Source organism: Lethenteron reissneri, chromosome 64 (genome assembly GCF_015708825.2).
Source record: "Lethenteron reissneri isolate LAM-NWPU_2019-01 chromosome 64, ASM1570882v1, whole genome shotgun sequence".
NCBI lineage: Eukaryota > Metazoa > Chordata > Hyperoartia > Petromyzontiformes > Petromyzontidae > Lethenteron > Lethenteron reissneri.
Window position 1 is genome coordinate 11,972,025 of NC_083842.1, and position 20,606 is coordinate 11,992,630.

Genomic DNA, 20,606 nt, shown 5'->3' on the forward strand with positions numbered 1-20,606 from the left:
TGACACTTGAATGGCTGATTGTTTTGGAATGACACAAGTACTTTTTTCGTCACCAAACACTGACAAAATTCATTGCAATTTTCACACATTGAGATAGAAGCTGCTAAGATATTTAAGACACACTTTTATAAATATTTTGTCTTCCGTTTGAGCGTTGTTAAGTGCTTCCTTACAAGTCTCGTGATCTGTGCAAATGACTTACTTCACAAGGCAGCCTTTCTGGGGTGGCTTGGGATATTTCCCCCGTTACTGTTAGGATGTTTAATGTTTTAATTTGGCCGACTTGATGTAATTTCCTTTTGCAATTATGCCTGCGGCATCGACACTGAATATCAATACTCATACGCACGATTTGTATGTATGTTGAACTTCTTTTGCACCGTACGTAGCCACCCGTGACAATGTACGTTACGAAAGACTTCAAGTGACTCACAGTTCTCAAATACTAATTCGGAGTAGTGTGCATGCACTCACATCAACAAATACAGTAACAAATGAATCCCAGTGAATTATTGGGGATGGATTGGTGGAACAATGGTTTTGATTCCGGCCACAGCTAACATCAGTAGCGAGTGATAATATCCTGAAAAGTCTCCTGGGTGCACTTTTCACCAACCCCCACTGACTGGTCTGTGTGACAATGCAACCTCTAACAATCCCCATGACCTCTTCATTAGATGCAGAGCAACAACTCCAATTTCCCATTCAGATGGTCAAACCAGACAACCTCGTCAGGAGCAGCGGAGTGTATCGCCGTGATGTCTCCTTCGTATTCGTGGATCGGGCATCGCATCGTTTTATAGTTGTACGGTCTGTTCTGGATTAGCACAGTAGAACATGGGAGAGTTTAATTTTCGATTCTTGTAAATCGGGTATCTGCATCTGCCAAGGTTTGTACTGATGCGGTTTAGGATGGACCATGAGTTTCGTGGAAGATTAAATATAGGAATCTTCTGCGTTCGATCTTTTACAAATTTACATGACCTACATGAATATCATCATTCGATTCAATAATAATTACCACCCTTGTGAACCTAGGCAGCATCTTGTGGTTTCAGGGATCACGTGAAACCATTGCATCCAATCAATACGAATCAACATTTCATTAATCGGTTTATTTGCTGATGATACAAATGGAAAACTGATTCTTACATGAGATTCAATGCTTTGAATCGTGAGCCTAATATAATCGATAATACACAAAGCGTGAAAGAGTAAGCCAGAATACCCACGATAGAGTGGCTCTCGAAGGCTTGACCTATGTTTTGCGGAGGCCCCAATATATTATACCTGTCAATCAAATGTTTTGTCCGTATTGAAACGGCTGTACGCCGTATGGACCTGAACACTCAATTTCCCTGTAATAGAATACGGGTAAACCGTATGGATTTACAGGTATGATATAGTGTAGTGTATAGTGTAGTGTATAGCAATGTAGTGTATAGTAATGTAGTGTACTGTGTAGTAGTGTACAGTAAAGTAGTGTATAGTGTCGTAGGGGTAAAACCGCTATGGGCTCACAGCTATGCACTTTGACACTGGAAACAACAACAACAACGTCACTATGGGAACCTCATTTGCCAGTAAAAATATGATAATTGGTTCTTTACCCTTCTATCTGGCAACAAAACTGACACCTTTTTACAAGGAGTCATGTTTGCATAGACCGCAATACCTGCAGTCATAATACAAACAAAAGAACATAACTCTGATAATGTGCATTGTCCTTGAAGTTGATTGGTCCACACCCGAGACAGCTTTCCTTAGAGCCTAGTCTCACATGGGTTGGACCAGATGACGCCAAAAGGCGCACAACTCAAGGACAATGCACCATCAGAGTATGAGAGCTCGGGGCAAGCATCTACACTATGGGAACCTCATTTGCCAGTAAAAATATGATAATTGGTTCTTTACCCTTCTATCTGGCAACAAAACTGACACCTTTTTACAAGGAGTCATGTTTGCATAGACCGCAATACCTGCAGTCATAATACAAACAAAAGAACATAACTCTGATAATGTGCACTGTCCTTGAAGTTGATTGGTCCACACCCGAGACAGCTTTCCTTTGAGCCTAGTCTCATATGGGTTGGACCAGATGACGCCAAAAGGCGCACAACTCAAGGACAATGCACCATCAGAGTATGAGAGCTCGGGGCAAGCAATTATCATATTTTGACTGGCAAATGAGGTTCCCATAGTGTAGATGCTTGCCCCGAGCTCTCATACTCTGATGGTGCATTGTCCTTGAGTTGTGCGCCTTTTGGCGTCATCTGGTCCAACCCATATGAGACTAGGCTCGAAGGAAAGCTGTCTCGGGTGTGGACCAATCAACTTCAAGGACAGTGCACATTATCAGAGTTATGTTCTTTTGTTTGTATTATGACTGCAGGTATTGCGGTCTATGCAAACATGACTCCTTGCAAAAAGGTGTCAGTTTTGTTGCCAGATAGAAGGGTAAAGAACCAATTATCATATTTTTACTGGCAAATGAGGTCCCCATAGTGTAGATGCTTGCCCCGAGCTCTCATACTCTGATGGTGCATTGTCCTTGAGTTGTGCGCCTTTTGGCGTCATCTGGTCCAACCCATATGAGACTAGGCTCGAAGGAAAGCTGTCTCGGGTGTGGACCAATCAACTTCAAGGACAGTGCACATTATCAGAGTTATGTTCTTTTGTTTGTATTATGACTGCAGGTATTGCGGTCTATGCAAACATGACTCCTTGCAAAAAGGTGTCAGTTTTGTTGCCAGATAGAAGGGTAAAGAACCAATTATCTTGTTTACATCTTATTCTTGGTTCTTTCGGTAAATAAAATAATAAAAATAAAACACCAAAATGTAGTCCAGATTTATTAGTATTTATTATCTCCCTTCTACGTGACTTTACCGAAAGAACCAAGCATATGAATCCATTGCAGTCACGAAAGCTTTAAATCGAAATTAGTTCACATCTCTTTTAAATTCCCTCCCCCGCCCATTGCCCCGCGTGCAAATCGCCGCGGTCCCTTAGCCCCCTCTTTCATTCGTTAAGAAGAAGGGAGGAGGAGGCGGCGGCGGCGGCGGCGAAGTCGTCGCTATTTTTGGACTTCGCCATCCGCATTCTCCTGGCTACTGCGGCCCACAGCGAACGTACGCCACCACCACCACACACACACACACGGCAGCAGCAAGCAGCCAATTTTAGCGAACTTTGTTTCTTTTATAAACTTGCTCTACCCCCCCCCCCCCTGCATCTCCCCAACCTCTCCCCCCCCCCCCTTCTCTCTCCGCCAGCTTTAAAAGAACAACTTCAATAGTATTCGGTGGTTGGAGCGGTAACGCTGCGGTTTGGTTGGTGGGGTGTGCACTTTGCACTTGGAAAATCGTGGGCCACCACCATCATCACCGCCACCACCACAACCATCATCACCATCGGAGTTGGGATTTATCGCGTGGTTAGCGAACATCGCTGGCGAGAGAGCGAGATCTTTACACGCACAGCCTCCGTGGAGAACAAAACAAAAACCTTGATCCTGGTTGCTTGGACCACCCGTCAAGAAGCCTGCATTGACCAGCGTGGTGAAGTATGTCCGAATGACCACCCTTGACCCATTTACTTGCGGCACGGTGCGACGGGGGGGAGGGGGGGCACTCATCCAGCAGTGGAGAGGCAATGGGGGAGCGGTCACTCGTCCGCTCACGTGCAAGTTGGGACAAAGGTTCCTGTACAAAGCACGTGTTTGCGTGGGTTAGTTGTGTTTCTTAAATGTATAGCCGTGAAATAAATGATAATACGGATGGGGAACAGCTCTTTGTTCGGTCCACTGCTGGATGAATACCCGTGTTTTCGTGTGAACGTGTTGGGTTCATTGCGTTCCGGTTTTTTTTTAATATACACAACGACAACATGAAAAGTGTCGTCTTGTGACCACGAATTACAGCGCACGTCAGATCTCGGGTGCTTAAAAGGCATTCTGTTGAGTCTGGTTGAGAGCTTTGATGGGTAACCACTGTGCATAATAGGTGTTACAGGCTGCAAGGGGCCGTAAGTGGAACAACGTGTGAGTGGTGCGCAGAGCAGCACCCACATCCCATTGTTCTGTGCTCCCAAGTCCCACGTGCTTTTCCACATTCGCCAAACTTACATTGACCAACGTGGTGAAGTATGATCAATAACCCCTCCCCCGTGACCTGCGCAGCACGTGGAGGCCGTCGTCCAGTAGTTGATTTGACAATAAGGGTTGTACAGCATACATGTTCGTATTGCACAGGGAGAGATTTCAGTTTTCAGTTGCATTTATTTGGTATAACCCTGTGAGCCATTCGGCTCTTGAATTGGGTTCAACCGCAACAAACAAAAAACAAAAGCACGAACAAGAAAACAACTTCAAGTGATTATGCGCAAACAGAAAAAACCAAGGAAAATCCATCTATCGATAAGGCCACTGAAGTCTTCATGGCCGAGTCGGTAATTGATGACAACAGGTGACTTCTGGCTGGGAAAGCGCTTGACATCGGTGGGAGACATTGTGGCGGTGTTGAATTCAAATGTTGTTTACTCTGCGTCTTTGGTTGGGTAGCTTGTACAACGTTGACTGTTAAGTTGCACCCAATCCATTTGTCTTGTGGTGCTGCGTTGGACATGGCGCAATAAGCACGAATTGCAATCGCTCAACACATTTGCCCATGGCACATCGCTCACCGCCTTAGAAGGAAGCAATATAGGCCACGTTTCGGGCTATGACCCTTCATTAGTATCAACCACACTTGTTTACCCAGGAAAGCCTCACTGCGTCTCAACACTCAGAAGGGCCCTATCAAGTTTTTGCAGGAAGGGGCTTACTGCCGATTCGAGTAATTGTCAAGATTCAGGGTCGCGATTCGGTTCAAGAATCCCATTCTCTTTCGTCTCGTTTTAATCGTATTTTTTTTGCTCTATTAATGCATGTGCATATAGTGCACACAGTTGCATGCTGTACATTGTCAATAGAAGGCACATAGATTATCGTATTTTCCTGCATATAACCCGCAGACGCATAGACCCCGCAAAAATAGCGTTTTGTTTTAAACAAATTTCAGATAGCCCGCACCTCCATATACCCCGCAGGGTCTTGTTTTGTTTGTAAAAAGTGGTATACCCCGCGGGTTATATGCGGGAAAATACGGTAATTATCTATGTGCTCTTTTCAATTTTCTTTAATGGCAAATGTTATTGACGAATGCGAGCGGCGGTAGGACTGCCGCAGGGCGCAGATTATATGGCTAATCATCACTGATGACTATTGTTTCATATTTTGTTTAATAATTTGTGCGTACACATATTTAGCCATTTTTTTTCAATCACTGTAGGATTCAGGGCCATTTGTTCGAATTAAATCTCAATCCCAAATCGTGACAACTGTATTCATCAAATCACTGGTAGCAGTAGGGTTATTCGTTATATCGTCTCTTAACAGGGTTTCTTCCCACCAGCAAATGCATTCACATTTTCTAATCATTGGTTTTGTGAAGCAATGGTGTCTCTAATGCAAATGCATTTTGGAGGCAAATGAAAACTGCGCATTGTAACTGTTAAAACTTATGTCGGTGTCCAATGAATGTATTGCACATCTCATCAGGATGGCGTGTGCAGTGGCCACCCCATTGCTGGAGCCGAGCGGGGACTTCCCGGCGTGGCTGGAGGCGCAGGGCGTGAACGAGGAGGTAGCCCGGGCCATGAACTCGGAGCTGGGCATCCGGGACTACGGGGTCCTGCGTGCCTGTGTCAGGGACGGCCTCGTGCGGGCCGAGCTGCTGGCCACGGCGCGCGACCGCCTGCCCTTTGGCTTCTACGCCGTGCTGCGGCAGGTGGTGAAGACCCTGCAGGGTGCCGAGCCCCACGACCCTGAGACGCCGCGATGGGACGCTGCCACCGGCGCCCCCTCCTATCCTGGCGACGTGACGCTGGGAGGCCTTGTGGATGTGCTCCTCACACTGTTCAGTGGCTTGAGCCGGGAGCTGCAGTTGTGTGTGCAGAGGCTGGGAGGCATGGATGGCAATGAAGTGTGCACCGAGTATTCCCCTTCACCTACTACGGCAGTCACCCTGGAAGACGGTGCAATGCATGAAATTGATGATTGCAACATCAATGGTAAATTTACATTCTTAGAACTAGGCGCATCTCTTTACATTGTCATACTTATCAAGTAGGATTCTAGATCTACGTCCCAAATGGAGTATTCATCCCATGACCTGATGTAGATAGCACAATGAGAAAATGTTTTAATGTTGTAGAAGGGTATAGAGTTTTGGCTATATGGACATCCGAAGATGTAGCCTTGAACCTGACTGATGCTGCTTCATCAAAAGGTAACACCTTTTGAGACTAGGCTCCAAAGAAAGCTGTCTCTGGTGTGGACCAATCAGTTTCAAAGACAATGCATATATTATCAGAGTATGTTTTTTGTTTGCATTCTGACCACAAGTATCGTAGTTAATGCAGACATGATTCCTTGTGAAAGGTTTCAGTTTGGTGTTTTAACATCTTAACACCTGTTTTGTTTCCAGAAAAAAGGGAAAAACCTATTCTCGTAATTGATGCTGTGTTCTTGAATTTCCCCAGATGAGGTTGGAGAGAACCAAAACTCGGAAAGAGAAGAGGATGGCCCCAGCGAGACATTGCACACGATTAAAACGGAGCACTTCAGAGGTAAACCTTACATAATGATCTATATTTAAACATTTTAATTGTTCTGTTTCACCCAACAGATTCAGCACGGTTGGCTACTGGTGGTGCAGAAAAAAATTCAACGTACAACTGCATTTAAATTGCACGGGAAAATAAGTGAGGTTTAGGATAGTGGCTTATACAGCTGTCTTGACTGTTGATTCATGGTTCAATTTGTTTGGAAAATGTGTTATGAACAAATAGCTTGGGCCACTTCAGTGGTTTGATCGTGTTGATACTGTAACTTTTGACTCGGTAGATGAAAGGAACACACGTATGGACATGGGAAATTCTGACCCAGAGCGTATATTGCACAAATTAAAGACTGAATTGCTGTGAAGGTGAATCAGGATTGCAACAATAAATTTCAACATGTTTCATGTGACCTCACTGCCAGACAAACGAGAGGAAGTAGTGCTAATCTGAAACAGTCACAACAAGGTCAAATTACAGCATACAGAGCAAAGGATGCAAGTTTACAGGACCTTCAATTTTTATGGAACCACTTTCAGTTAACCCCCACATGTAATCAAAGGGAAGTGCAGTAAAATATATCGTACTTCATCATCTATGCTGCCTGCATTCAACTCACACTGACCATTGTGGTGAAGTATGGTCAATAATTACCAAGACGCACTTACCATAGGAGGTCCTCATCCAGGAGTGGATTTGACAAAGGGCCATACATTTGCATTTACATTAGAAAAATAGACACATTTTTTCTAATCCCCAATTCAAGTGTTTGTGAATTTCTCTATCCAGTTTTTCCACATATGCTGACTGAATGTCTACATCACCAACATGGCAGATCACCACAGTGATACATTTTTACCCACAGCATCAAGTCAAGTGTGTGAGATCAGGCTACATTGAAAGAGTGGCAATGTCTTTGCTGAGGTCTGATTTTTAACAACTGAAATCCCCCATACCATAACTAACTTGGTTTTTATTGTTTTTTTTCTATATCTCAAAATAAAATGAAAGGTGATGCAGGACTCGCCATCACAGGCGTGCTCTCGCTCGTCGAGAGAAAATCAAACCTCGAACACGTTAAGGAAGATCCACAGATCCACCAACAGCAGCTTGAGCAGCAGACTGGTGACGAAATACAAATCATCGCCGACGCTGAAGAAATGTCTTCGTGCAAAGTGAACACGCACATGCCAGCTGATACACAACACACTTCTGAAAGCCAGGAGAACCTGAATCATAATTTTACTCCCTTGAATGACAAGGATATGCCGTTAGAGCTCCAGCATGATGAACCGAAATCTTCAAGATCTAGCTCGATGAGAAACGTGAATGAAAAATCCGAAAAGAAGCCCTTTGAGTGCACAGTGTGCAACAAGAAGTTTGCACGGAAATACCAATTCCTGACCCACCAGCGTGTGCACACGGGTGAGGAGAAGATGATTCACTCCATGTGCGACCTTTCTTATCCCCAGTCTTCCGAATTTGGGGCCCATGAGCAGATGCATGAGGAGGAGGAGGAAGAGGAGACGCACCCGTGCAAGTTCTGTGATCAAAGCTTCGCATACAAATCGATGCTCATGGACCACATGCATTTACACTCGGAGTGGAGGCCCTACCAGTGCAAGATTTGCGACAGCAGCTTCTTCCGTAACGATCACTTGCAAATGCACGTGCGCACGCACACAGGCTTACGGCCGTACCAGTGCAAGGTGTGCACGAGAAGTTTTATGCGTAGTCATCATTTAAAGGTTCACGAGCGCACGCACACAGGCTTGAGGCCTTACCAGTGCAAGACGTGCAATGCGACCTTCATATGTAGTCACCACTTGAAAGTCCACGAGCGCAAACACTGTGGACAGTGATGGCAATCGAACGAAGTGCGTCAAATTCTTGACTTTCTTGAGTACCAGCCCCTGTGGCGTAGTGTGGATGGCACAGGTCCATAGTGAAAGAAGAGAAATGGGAACCTCTGTCTCAATCACCCTTCCCTCTTTGTAGCCTCAAACCTGGGCCCTTTCTGCCCCATTGGCCTTTGTGCAGTTGCACTGCCTGCACACTGCAAAGCTATTCCTCTGACAACCCCCAAGAATTGAGCCCATTTGTCAGCCGATGCAGTTTTATTTTCACAAGTAAATTTGAGTTCACATCCTCCCTCACACCATATATTGATGTTCCGGGTGTTGGTTCTCGGGGCATCGGTGGTATAAAATATAACTCCCACAGTGAACTCTTCAGAGCAGGTGGTGGGAGGAGGGGGGAGATTTTCCGTGGGTGGGGAGTGAGGGTTGCCTGGACATTACCATTCTGGGTTGATTCTGGGTTTTTCCGTTTGAGCTTATAGTTCTCATTCTACAGGATTTAGATTGGGCCTAATGAATTCAGCCATTGAGTATGGGAGGGGAGTAGGTGATTATTTCACGTACTCAATATGGTTTTCCTGGCCCGATATATGGAAAGTTCTGAACAAAACTTTCTATGCTCGGGTTAGCCCCGCTTCTCTTAGGCTCACCAGGGTAGTTTCCATACCGATATTGACAAGATGTATTGTTAATCTTATTGAAAACCACCATTATATGTTCATAGAGCTCAGCAATAGTCGGACATGACCGTAAAGCACGTTTGTAATTGTGTAATATATCTTGGGGGGGGTCATTCGGACATGAGGCTGTACCAAACTTGGCGCTCCTCTGGTTGTTTGTAGGCCCCATGTAAGAGTTTGATTTGGACAGTTCTCATGTAGAAGGATTTTTTCCCTTTGAGAAGTGGATTTCTAATCTGGGTCCATGTCTGATTGGGGTTTGGCCCATTTGCAATTTGCTCCCACAACCAATTCTCGCATGTATCCCACCAGTGGCGTGGGAGGGGTCGTGAAATAGGCCCTCAAACGGCCGGGAGGGCTGATCGTTAGAAATATTATCTAGCTCCTCTCTTGCTCGACAGAGCTCAACCCCACGTCTCCTTACCTTGGGAGTGTCTTAATAGTAGTTATCGAGGAGCCTCTGTCCCCTTACTTTCCTGAGCCACACACCCCTTGCTATAAGGACCTCTATGAGGTGAGCAAAGGCGATGTAGGAGGTTACGCACTTAACCCTTTCCCATTCCGATGACGTATGTGTATGTCGTCACCTTTTATTCCGATTCCATTCCCATGACATACGTGTACATCATCAAAACAAAACCGGAAGAAAAACTAAAATAACTTTATCAGTACCGAGGCTCCCCCAACGCCATGCAGGAGGGCGTGTGGCACAGTTTGGCACTAGCCAAACTGGCACCAGCCAAATTGAGTGCGGTCGTGTTCCTGTAGTTCTCTGCGTTGACTACAATGTCTTTTAAAAACAATGGCGCTATGCCTCGAAATAAAATTTACGCTGACCCGCTTCCACGTTCCACGTTCCAAGCATCCCTCGGAGGCAAATGGAACCCACCCTACAACTTGCAGACGTGTTGGAACGGGAAAGTGTTACTTTCCATTAGCGACCCTATTTTCAACTTTCCTATTTTATCTTTTCAACCGTTTATCCCTACTAAGCAGGCCTCCGTCTGGGGCCCATGTCCTGTGCATCCACTCCTTCGGGTCCAATACCAATTGTGTAAGGACTGGGGTGTGATCACACATTTGGAAGTCCAGAATTTTTACTTTTGTGACTGAGAGGGGGGTGTTTGACAACAGAAAGTTGTCTATCCTTGATAACGTCCCGTGCACTCTAGAAGCGTATGTGTAATCTCTCTCCCCAGAATTCAAGGCCCTCCAGGGGTCTGTCAGATGATGGACTGAGGAGATCTCAGCTCGGAGTCCTCTGTCTGGCGTGCGCCTCCGTTTTTGGGGGATTTGACCTGGCTGATCCAGTTTTTTTACATTGAGTACAAGTAGCAGATTCATCTCTTTGATATTGATAATTGCAGGTTAAATACAACAGTTTTTAAGAAAATGAATTTTTTATGCAAACATTTTGATTCAATTGATTTCATGGGTCAGATCGTGCAAGTAAAATGAGAGTCGTTAAAAACTCCACCTTACACAGGATTATCACGCAGCGAAAACCGACTTAAAATGCTGGTTGTAACTGCCAGTGAAACGTTGCAAATTGTTAAATGTTATGGGTAGCTCTCCAACACACCGGTGTCTAGAAGCACTCAGTGGCATGTTCACGTGACGCATTTATTGTCTGCGTCGTTTGGAAGAGAGTGTACAACACATTTTACGCGATATTAACCAAATATCTCTTATGACTCATTGGTTGTGAAAGCCATTGTGTTAAATCTTATAGTGTTTGGGAAGGGCGCCGCAGTGGTGAGATGTTAACTCCCTCGCCTGGTATGCAGGAGGTCGTGGGTTCGATTCCGACGGTGACCGCCTGTGTATTTGGCGTTTGCGTATCTTCCTGTGGGGTCCTCCAGTTTTTCCCTCTACATTTAGAAACATTCGTTTTGAGTATTTGGCTACTATAAATTTCCACATGATAAGCCACTGTTGAGCTATCATTTGTGGCCAGGTCGCTTCTGAAAAAATAGCCACAAAAAGAAAGTGTATGTACATTTTATGTCCAGGTTTAGATTTTCTAGCCGCGTGTTAAATAAATACTTTAACTGACGTGTGTTTGTACCGGTTGTAACTTTTTTGTTGTTAAATTAGTCATAAAAAATTGTAGACTGCTACAGTAGTAAGGTGACGGCTAGCAACCGCTGAGAATCTGGGTTCAAGTCTGGACAGCAGCAGCAACAGCCCATGGTTAAACCGGCTTCTCATGTGCAGTGAGTTGATGGTATACCAACACAAATATAGTTTTTTATTTGCTTTGGCCAAATTAAAGTTACGAAAATGTTATTAATGTAGATTAATAGACTGTGTGCTCGTCAGTTTGACCGTCACCGACATGGTTCAGCCTCCTCCCTGTGTTATGAATCCGGCCAACTTCCATCCATGGCTGAACAATCAGTGGCGAGAGATATTGGAGCCGGTCCTGAACAATCCCCACTCCCCACCCCTTCCTCCTCCAACCCACTGTGACCAACGTGCTGAACTATGGTCAAACAACCCCACGTGGCCGACACGGCATGGTGGTGTCGGTGGGGGGGGGGGAAGCCCTTCACCGAATAGCAAAGGGGCCGTCCATAAATGACGTCACGCACCTAGGGGGGGGGTGGGTTCAGACATTTGTGACTGTAACAAGGGGTGGGGGGGGGTGAGAAATGTGACGTCACATCAAAATGCGCAACTTTAAATAAACAGACAACACGTTCTAATTAATTAAATAGACTTTTAAATATTTTTTTCTCCTACAACATCAGAGTGCAGCGCCACATTAAATACGCACTACAATGACAATAGTTTAAAGCGATTTGAAGCATGTTTTAAAAAAATGGGGGGGCAGAGATTTGTGACGTCATTTGAGGGGGGGGGTCAAAAATCGTCCAAAATCGCGTGACGTCATTTATGTACGGCTCCAAAGGGAAAATCCCGCAACATCCGGCGCGTCAAGAGTGCCGCCCGTGCAGTTGTGGTCAAATTGCCGCGTTCCCTAAGTTCGCTGGGTCTGGGAACGGCGCCTGGCACGTGAAGAAGAAGCAGCAGCGGGCATCTTGGCCTCCGTTTTTTCCCATTCTGACACCGCGGCTCCAAACATCATCGTCGACAACAACAGCATCGTTAACATCCACAACAACAACATCAGGTACGGAAAGTAACAACATCATCGGCTAACAGCAGCGGCGTACAACGGCGATATTCAACCAGTATCATCGATTCTAGATTTGAAGCTTTCGTGACTGCAAGGATTCATATTCACGTAGGTAAAACATTAAAAAAGTAAAATAAAATAACCGTACAAAATTGATTTAACTACACTTATTTGCCAATCTTATTTGACAGATAACTATTACAGTTTTACCATGTTTAGTGGTTGTCTCCCTGTCACAGGTTGATTCACAAACCGCACCTCTCCATAACAAAAGCTCACCCTCTTAAGCCTCACCTTACCATATTAATAAAAAGTATGCGGTCCTTGCGCTACCACCTTCTCCAACCATTATATAAACGTAGTGGTAGCTCCTGTAATCTCTCATTTACTTGATGCAGCTGTCGTGGCTGTGACGGTCCCACCTGAAGACGGAGGCTTGTGTTGCCTCCGAAACGTCGTGATTTTTATTTCATTTTACTTTTTTAATGTTTACGTACGTGACTTTACCGAAAAAACCTAAGAATACAGTATCATCGACATCGTCGGCTGCAGAACGCAAGCATCAAAAGTGAGTTTACTGGTAAACTTAACCCCCTTATTAAGTAAGCGAATTAATTACGAATTAATCACGGCTGTACATGTAACGGCGGGCCGCGTTGAGTGGCGAAATCGTCCCGTTGTAATGCTCTGGTCAACAGTGCAAACTCTGGCCCTTCTTTATGTTAGTAATAACGCAGAATTGTGAATTAAAATTAAAATTTCACGCGTTTTGCTCCACACGTGCGTGTACTACTGTTGTGTTAATAAAGTGAAAGTTATTAAAAACACAAGGGTGTTAATTTCATGGGACCTACATGACAGTATACAATAGGCGACGTTTCGGGCGATGTCCCTTCACAAGCACACAGAGGCCGCTGAGGAAGGGTCCATAAGAGGTTTTTGGGGTTAGATCGCGTAAATATAAATGTGTCGTTAAACCCGCCACCACCCGACACAGACAATTAGTAAAGGTTTGTCACGTAAACAGAACACGCCAATTCGTTGCTAGTTCAGCACACCGATGTTGTTGGAGAGTAAAACTCACAACATTTACAATTCGAGTACGTTGTTGCGCTAGTAATTACAACTAGCATCAGGCTGAACTAGTAAGGAATTGGCATGTTTTGTTTACGTGACAAACCTTACTATAATGGGCTGTGTCGGGTGGTTTCGGATTTAACGACTAATTTATATTTTACGCGATCTAACCCAAAAACCTCTATTGTGAATATGGCTCGCGAAAACCTCTGTGTTAAACGGAAGGGTCATTTGCCCAAACGTCGCCTATTATATAATTTAATTTTAAGGCGGTGCTATTGACATGTTAAGGTATTTTTTTATTTGTGCTTGTGTACCACTGTCAGTGCAGCATCACAAAATAGTGTGCTATACAGTACATATTTTTTTATTTAATTTTCACTGTTGATGGCAGGCCAGTGTTTCTGTATGACGTGAAGCCTGAAACTTGTACCACATCTATGAAACGTGAATCGGGAATACCTTAAAGCTTTATAACCCACAACACTCACCCATGGTGAATCAATGTGGTCTGGCCACAAAGCTCTGAACACCTCGGGGAAGACATCGTGGTGTTTGGGTTACTCCCACAATCTTCTTATGTAACTCCCGTATGCCAGAATCGCGAAAGAATAGTGTCCACATTTAAAATGAAAAATTAATTCACTTTGCAGCTGAAATGTTGTTTGTTTTGTATGAGTCTATGTGGTAAAAGTATTTTTGATAAAATTGCTGCCCGTGTACCAAGCCCCACCAGAATGGCGTGCGCGGTGGCCACCCCGGTGCTGGAGCTGAGCGGGAACTTCCCGGCATGGCTGGAGGCGCAGGGCGTGAACACGGAGGTGGCCCGGGCCATGGACTCGGAGCTGGGCATCCGGGACTACGGGGTCCTGTGTGCCTGCGTCGACGACGGCCTCGTGCGGGCCGAGCTGCTGGCCACGGCGCGCGACCGTCTGCCCTTCGGCTTCTACGCCGTGCTGCGGCAGGTGGTGAAGGCCCTGCAGGGCGCCGAGCAACACGACGACGGGACGCCGCGCTGGGACGATGCCACCGCCGCCGTCACGTCCTCCCCTCGCGACGTGACGCTGGGAGGCCTGGTGGACGTGCTGCTCGCACTGTTCAGTGGCTTGAGCCGGGAGCTGCTGCTGTCCGTGCGGAGGCTAGGAACTATGGACAATGTCGGAGCTGTCGATGTGGATTCGCATTTGATTTCTCCTGAGGACAATGTGGTTGACGATACAGATGAAGATGCGGCTCATGGTAAAGTCGTTCAGTTCGCGGAGGTGCTTCGTGAATGCTCATGTGGCATACTGATTATCCTATCATAAATGTTTAAGATAAGCCATGTGTAAATAATATTGCAGTGGTAGATTTCTAAAATGCATATTTCTGCCACAGCCAGACTTAGAAATTGCAGTCAACCGTCCCTCATTGAGAGGTCACTCATTCTTCTCTGCTCCCATTATTGTCTGCAACTCGCTTCCCGCCAGTCATCTGTGCAGCTGACTCGCTGTCCCTAGTCAATTCCGAATGTGGGGTAACCCACATTCGGTAACATCCTGGCTTCATTCAAACACACGATGATCTGCTTTTCATAAAAAAAAATTACGTATCATGTTCACACAATTAACTTAACAATTCACTCACTATCCCCTCGATCCCCATGCTCTTAACAAAACACTACTTTCTAGACAGTGTATTGCATTTTATTTTCCAGTGTAAATTATCAAGGCGTAATTCATCCTCAATGAGGGGTAAACTGGCTGCATCTGCAAGGGGGGATGTTAAGTGCCTAACGTGTAACCTGTCTGTATGTATCTATTAATTTTTAGTGGCATATAAATAATATCACCTGTTTGGGTTACCTTTTCTAAGATGTCACTGTTGTGTTCTTGAATCTTCCCAGATGAGGCTGGGGGGAATGCAGACTGGCAGAGAGAAGTCATCAGCCCAAGGCAGACATTACAAATGATTAAAGAAGAGGCAAGTGCAGGTAAGGCTGCACCAAAAAAAAAAACACCATAAATCATCTGCTTGGCTAGCAGATTCTTCAATAAGGCCTTTAAACACTGTAAGCTTTATGATCTTCCGTTTTTAACTGGTACAGCATATACTAACACTCTCAGGCATGTTTCTCTGGGTTCCATGCTGTCACCAGTCTCGTCCATTGGATATCCTTTGTCGCACGGCAACTTTCCCTAGCCCACTTTTTAGATGGACATTGTTTCTAATGTGCCTTTTCTCTTAATCCAAGAGTTCCTGTTTCTGTATTGGGTGTTATTTTTTTCAGAGGCCGCAGACATTTGTTCAGATTGGACAAATAGGTCTCGAAACCAGAGTTTCAGCGACTAGATCAGCGATGGGACTATATTACGGCGAATTCAAGTAGAACGGTGCGATGTTTTTTGGGACTTTTTACCAGATTACGATGGAGAGAGGCCAACATCAAGCGCGGAGGATTCGGACCCCATCACGGTGCTACGTCATTTAAAGACGGAGCCCTTTGATGGTAGAGCTGGATTATCTTCACTGACCACACATTCTATAAAAAATATTATTTTACCAGGTAAGGCCTCACTGAACTATGTAGCGCTTTTTCAGAAGCGACCTGGCCAAATATTATAGCTAAACTAAGTGGGTTATCACATGGAAATGTATAGTAGCCAAATACTCTTAAATGCACGTTGATTCTAATTGTGGAGGGAAAAACTGGAGGACCCGGAGAAAAATCCACACGACCAAGGGGAGAACATGCAAACTCCAAATATACAGGTGTCAGGGTGGGGATTGAACCCATGTACTGTATACCAGAAGAGGTAGTTAACATCTTACCACCACGGCACCATTCATATTGCCTATGACCAAATCACCCTAAATTTGCCAAATCTCGTTTGGATCTTGGAAGCTCAGCAGGTCTTAACCTGGTTGATACCTGGACGGGTCACAACTGGGTGAGAAGAATCAGTGGCAAATAACATCTGAACCGATCCTAAATATCCTCCCTTTATCAACTAACACAGACCAAGTATGGTCAAACAACTTTCCATGGTTGACAGTGTGGTGAGGCCTTCATCCAGCAGTCGATTGACTAAGGCATGTATATACATTTTCAGCTTGTTTTCCAGGCACTCCTATATCTTCCCAAACCCAAATAATACTCCGAAAAGGAACTGAACCAGCATTCTAGATTAGGACAATTCTGATCTTGACTGTTTTCTCGAGAGCCATTCAGAATATTTCTAGGTAATAAATAAACAATTTTGGTAACATTCCATTACACTTCGGTAATTATATATGTTATGATGTCCATTGCTCCTAGGTACAGTCCAAGGGCCCAGTCCCATTTAGATGTATCTTCTTACAAGCCGAATTGAATTTTGGTTGTCTTATTGATGGAGTATTTGTCTTGTATTCGCACTATAGGTAAAAATACTATTGAAGATTTTCCAAGATTCGTCCATCAAGAGGAGACCTCGTTTCAAGGGCTGGGAATATGTGTGGAAAACTCCACCAAGATTGGCACTCACCCACAAGTGAATCAGCAGCAGCGAATGGACAACGAAACGCAAGACAACACCGACGTATTTGACAGGTCTCACAGCACCAAGTGTTCAACTGAGGCGTTCAGCGGCCATTGCTCCGAGGAAGAGATGCCGAACAGAAACGCTTTTCTGCCAAGCGACGAGCAAGGTTTTGCCTTTGAAAATCACGAACCATTTGATTTCCAGTCCTGCGCGCAGTGGCCCACAACGTCCGGTTCCCTGAACAAGGGAGTAGACGTGGCAGCGGTGAAGAAGCCTTACCAGTGCGCAGTATGCGAAAAGCGTTTTGCGCAGAACTGCCTTCTCAAGTACCACCAGCGGATGCACACAGGCGAGAAACCATTCCGCTGCAAGATGTGCGACCATTCCTTCACCCAGTCGTCCCACCTGAAGGCACACCAGCGCACGCACACGGGCGAGAAGCCCTACCAATGCAGTCTGTGCAGTCAGAGTTTCTCGCGCAGTCGCAATTTGAAAGCCCACCAGCATACGCACACGGGCAAGAAGCCGTACAAGTGCGAGCTGTGCAGCAAAAGCTTCCTGCGCAGCGATAGCCTAAAGACCCACCAGCGCAAACACACGGGAGAGAAGCCATACAAGTGCACGGTGTGCAACCAGACCTTCGTGAAAAATTACCACCTGAAGGTCCACGAGTGCATGCACACGGGCGAGAAGTCATTCAAGTGCAACTTGTGCAGTAAGAGTTTTTTGCGTAGCGATAGTCTGAAGTCCCACCAGCATACACACGCACGGGCGAGAAGCCCTACAAGCGCAGGGTGGGCGATTAGAGCTTCCCGTAGCCAAAGTCTTAACATCCACCAGTTCATGCACGCCGTGGGGACAAGTTATGATGCAAGGCGCCCACTCAAACCTTCTTGCACGGTACAGTTTTAAACACCTGTAATTAGATGAGCGCCATCCAGTGGGTGCCAGAGGATAACTGGGTACAGGCACTTAGGTAATCGCCATCCAGTCCTAAGAGGGAATGACATCTGGGCCAAAGGTGACGGGCAGAGTCGAGAGAGATGCTTCGGGAACCATCGGGAAGGTTCCACGAGGGGGCATGGATAGAGGCGGAGCCTTGCTCCGCCAGGGGAAAATATAAGCAGGGGAGAACTCGGTCGGTGTGGGGAGCCTGCGGTCCGGACTGCGTCGCTGCTTGTCATCTCCTCTTCGCCACCGACCATGTGCCGGGTTCTCCAGTGAAGCTTGCCTCTTCTCTTCGGCACGCCGCCAGCGAGACCGGGGGAGCGCAGCGAACCTCGCTGGTGAACCGGAGAGAGACGCCTCGTCCATGGTGTTGTTATTATATAATTACAATACCCTCCCCCTCCTTGCCTCGAATCACTGTACCAGATTGAATTGAATTAAATGATGACGTCACCATGATGCTGCTCTATTTAAGACCGGAAGCAACAGGAGAGCTTCACTATTCTTGCCCGATGAAGCTGATTGTAATTATCAACGAAACGTCGTACTCAAATTTTTAAATGCTGTTGATTCTCTCTTCAGCACACCGGTGGGCTAAAGAAGTCAATTAATTTGTCCTTTGAAAACGTGACGCATTTTTTTACTGTTTGGCCGTGTCGGGTGGTGGAGGGTTACGACACATTTATAAATAACGCGATCTGACCCAAAAACCTATATTATGAAGGGAAATTACCTGGAGAGGGAAGAAGAGAACCGTTGCAGTGCTACAGTTAATAAAGAAGCACTCTTTTCACAATCGTCGTGGAAGTCGTTTATTACACACCTAACAGCCCGCACCGTATGTCACGGACTCGCACAAGCGGTTTAAACGAAGGAGCGAATGGATGTAAGACCAACGTAGCATTCGTGAAGGATGTCGGGCTAATTGTACTGCAGAATAGTTAAACCGAAGACCATTTGATTCACAAGCGAATGCGGAAAGTGGGCAAATGCGGGCCTCGTTGAGCTGGATTGGAGACTTAACGCTTGGTTACTGTTCTAAAGTATTTTTAAGTTTTTGCGTTTTATTCTGATTTGTGTACACACTTATTCTGTTGGCATCATGTCACGGGGTGATAATATTCCACTTGGAACTCGTGCAGCTGTCGGCGCACCAACTTATAGAACGGGACCGAGAAGATGACATTTGTCCACACAAGGGTTACTTTTTATAAGCAGAGTATATTCATCGCATGACAAACCAAATAGTTTTCGTTTACACCATTGGAACCTCCTTTGCCAGTCGCAAAATATGTTGTTTTTTTACCCTTTTATCTGGCACCAAAACTGACACCTTTTTACAAGGATGTCATGTTTGCATTGACCACAATACCTGCAGTCGGAATGCAAACAAAAAACACAACTCTGATAATGTATGCACTGTCCTTGAAATTGATTGGTCCACACCCGAGACAGCTTTTCTTAGAGCCTAGTCTCACATTGTGTTGGACCAGATGACACCAAAAGTGTGCCTTTTGAGAGCTGGAATATGCTGCAATGCTGAAAATGTAATAAATTGGGTATTTTTCAGTCAACGGTGACCGACCTGAATCCATCCACCTGCTACACTTGAGAACCCAGTTTTAGTCACAGGCTCGTGTGGCTATTGCCCGACTTTCACACCCAGGGTCTGAGCAGTGCTGATTCGGTGCTTCCGACAGTTAACGAGTCCCTTTGAGCCACCTGGCCAACCTCTGCGTGTCATGTGCTCATGGCGGCGGTATTGTACACCAGCAGACACTGAACACGCTGTTGGTGATGCTGATATTGAAAGTTGTCCGACGGCTACAGGTTCCCGTTTGCACATGCAGCCGGTGTGAGCTCACCTGTAATTTAATCACGAATAATTGCGCTGCTGCTAATAGCACGGGGTCGCTAGGTGCGTTTTATCATTAAAGTGAATGCAATGGTGATCAGGGATTGCATCCAAAGCCCTACGTTCACTGTGTACGACACTGCCACGCTAGGATTTGGGCTAATTTCGGACTGAGAAATTGAGCTGCGGTGTTTGTGGGGAGTGGTGTTTCTGATCGCCATTGCAGAGAGCACAACTGCCCTTCTGAGGAACGCTTTGAAATAAAGTTTCACCTTTTCACAAATCCCACCCGGGTGCTCAGCTCATACCTGTCAACCCCTCATCAGTGCCTACCTTATTGCAAGACCAATTCAGACATTATTGGTCACACAGTACTCCTTAAAAATCTCAACGTTCATTCTATGAAGTCCCATCACAACGAAGAAACACAAATGGTCAAAAAAGTGTCCGGATTGAAACGGTTGTATGCCATATGGACATGAAAACTCATTTATTGTACAAAAATACGGGTAACCCGTATGGGTTGACAGGTATGTCAGCTTTTTTCGATTTAAAGCTTTCGTGACTGCAGGGATTCATCTTCTTGGTTATTTCGGTAATGTCACGTAGAAGGGAAAGTAATAAAATAATAAAAATAAAAATAAAATAATTCTCACGACGTTTCGGCTTCACCTGAAGACGGCTGCTTGCGTTGTAGCCGAAACGTCGTGAGAATTATTTTATTGTTTTATTTTTATTATTTTATCACTTCCCTTCTACGTGACATTACCGAAAGAACCAAGAAGAGGTATGTCAGCTGTTGTGGAGTCGCCCACGACGCAGAGGACGCATCAACGCATCCGTTTCAGAACTTGATTAATTGTATTGGCGATTTAGCCAACC

The 20,606-nt window shown here is 45.5% G+C and overlaps 2 protein-coding genes across 5 annotated transcripts; both read left to right on the forward strand.

The window, feature by feature from the left end:
* The first annotated feature begins 3,048 nt into the window (after positions 1-3,048).
* LOC133359223 (zinc finger protein 625-like) lies at positions 3,049-11,801 on the forward strand. The gene is made up of 4 exons (XM_061577674.1): positions 3,049-3,131; positions 5,600-6,111; positions 6,583-6,669; positions 7,672-11,801. The coding sequence occupies exons 2-4, from the start codon at positions 5,601-5,603 to the stop codon at positions 8,520-8,522; spliced, it is 1,449 nt and encodes a 482-aa protein (XP_061433658.1). The 5' UTR covers positions 3,049-3,131; position 5,600; the 3' UTR covers positions 8,523-11,801.
* A 254-nt stretch (positions 11,802-12,055) lies between these two features.
* On the forward strand, positions 12,056-20,332 carry LOC133359212 (zinc finger protein 45-like). Of its 4 annotated transcripts, none has more exons than XM_061577647.1 (5): positions 12,056-12,909; positions 14,146-14,657; positions 15,304-15,390; positions 15,820-15,963; positions 16,821-20,332. In XM_061577647.1, the coding sequence occupies exons 1-5, from the start codon at positions 12,827-12,829 to the stop codon at positions 17,831-17,833; spliced, it is 1,839 nt and encodes a 612-aa protein (XP_061433631.1). In that variant the 5' UTR covers positions 12,056-12,826; the 3' UTR covers positions 17,834-20,332. The 4 variants fall into 4 exon arrangements, with proteins under 4 accessions (XP_061433631.1, XP_061433632.1, XP_061433633.1 ...); XM_061577648.1 differs by having other exon boundaries at positions 12,057-12,909; positions 15,820-15,906; XM_061577649.1 differs by having other exon boundaries at positions 12,057-12,335.
* Positions 20,333-20,606: the final 274 nt, after the last annotated feature.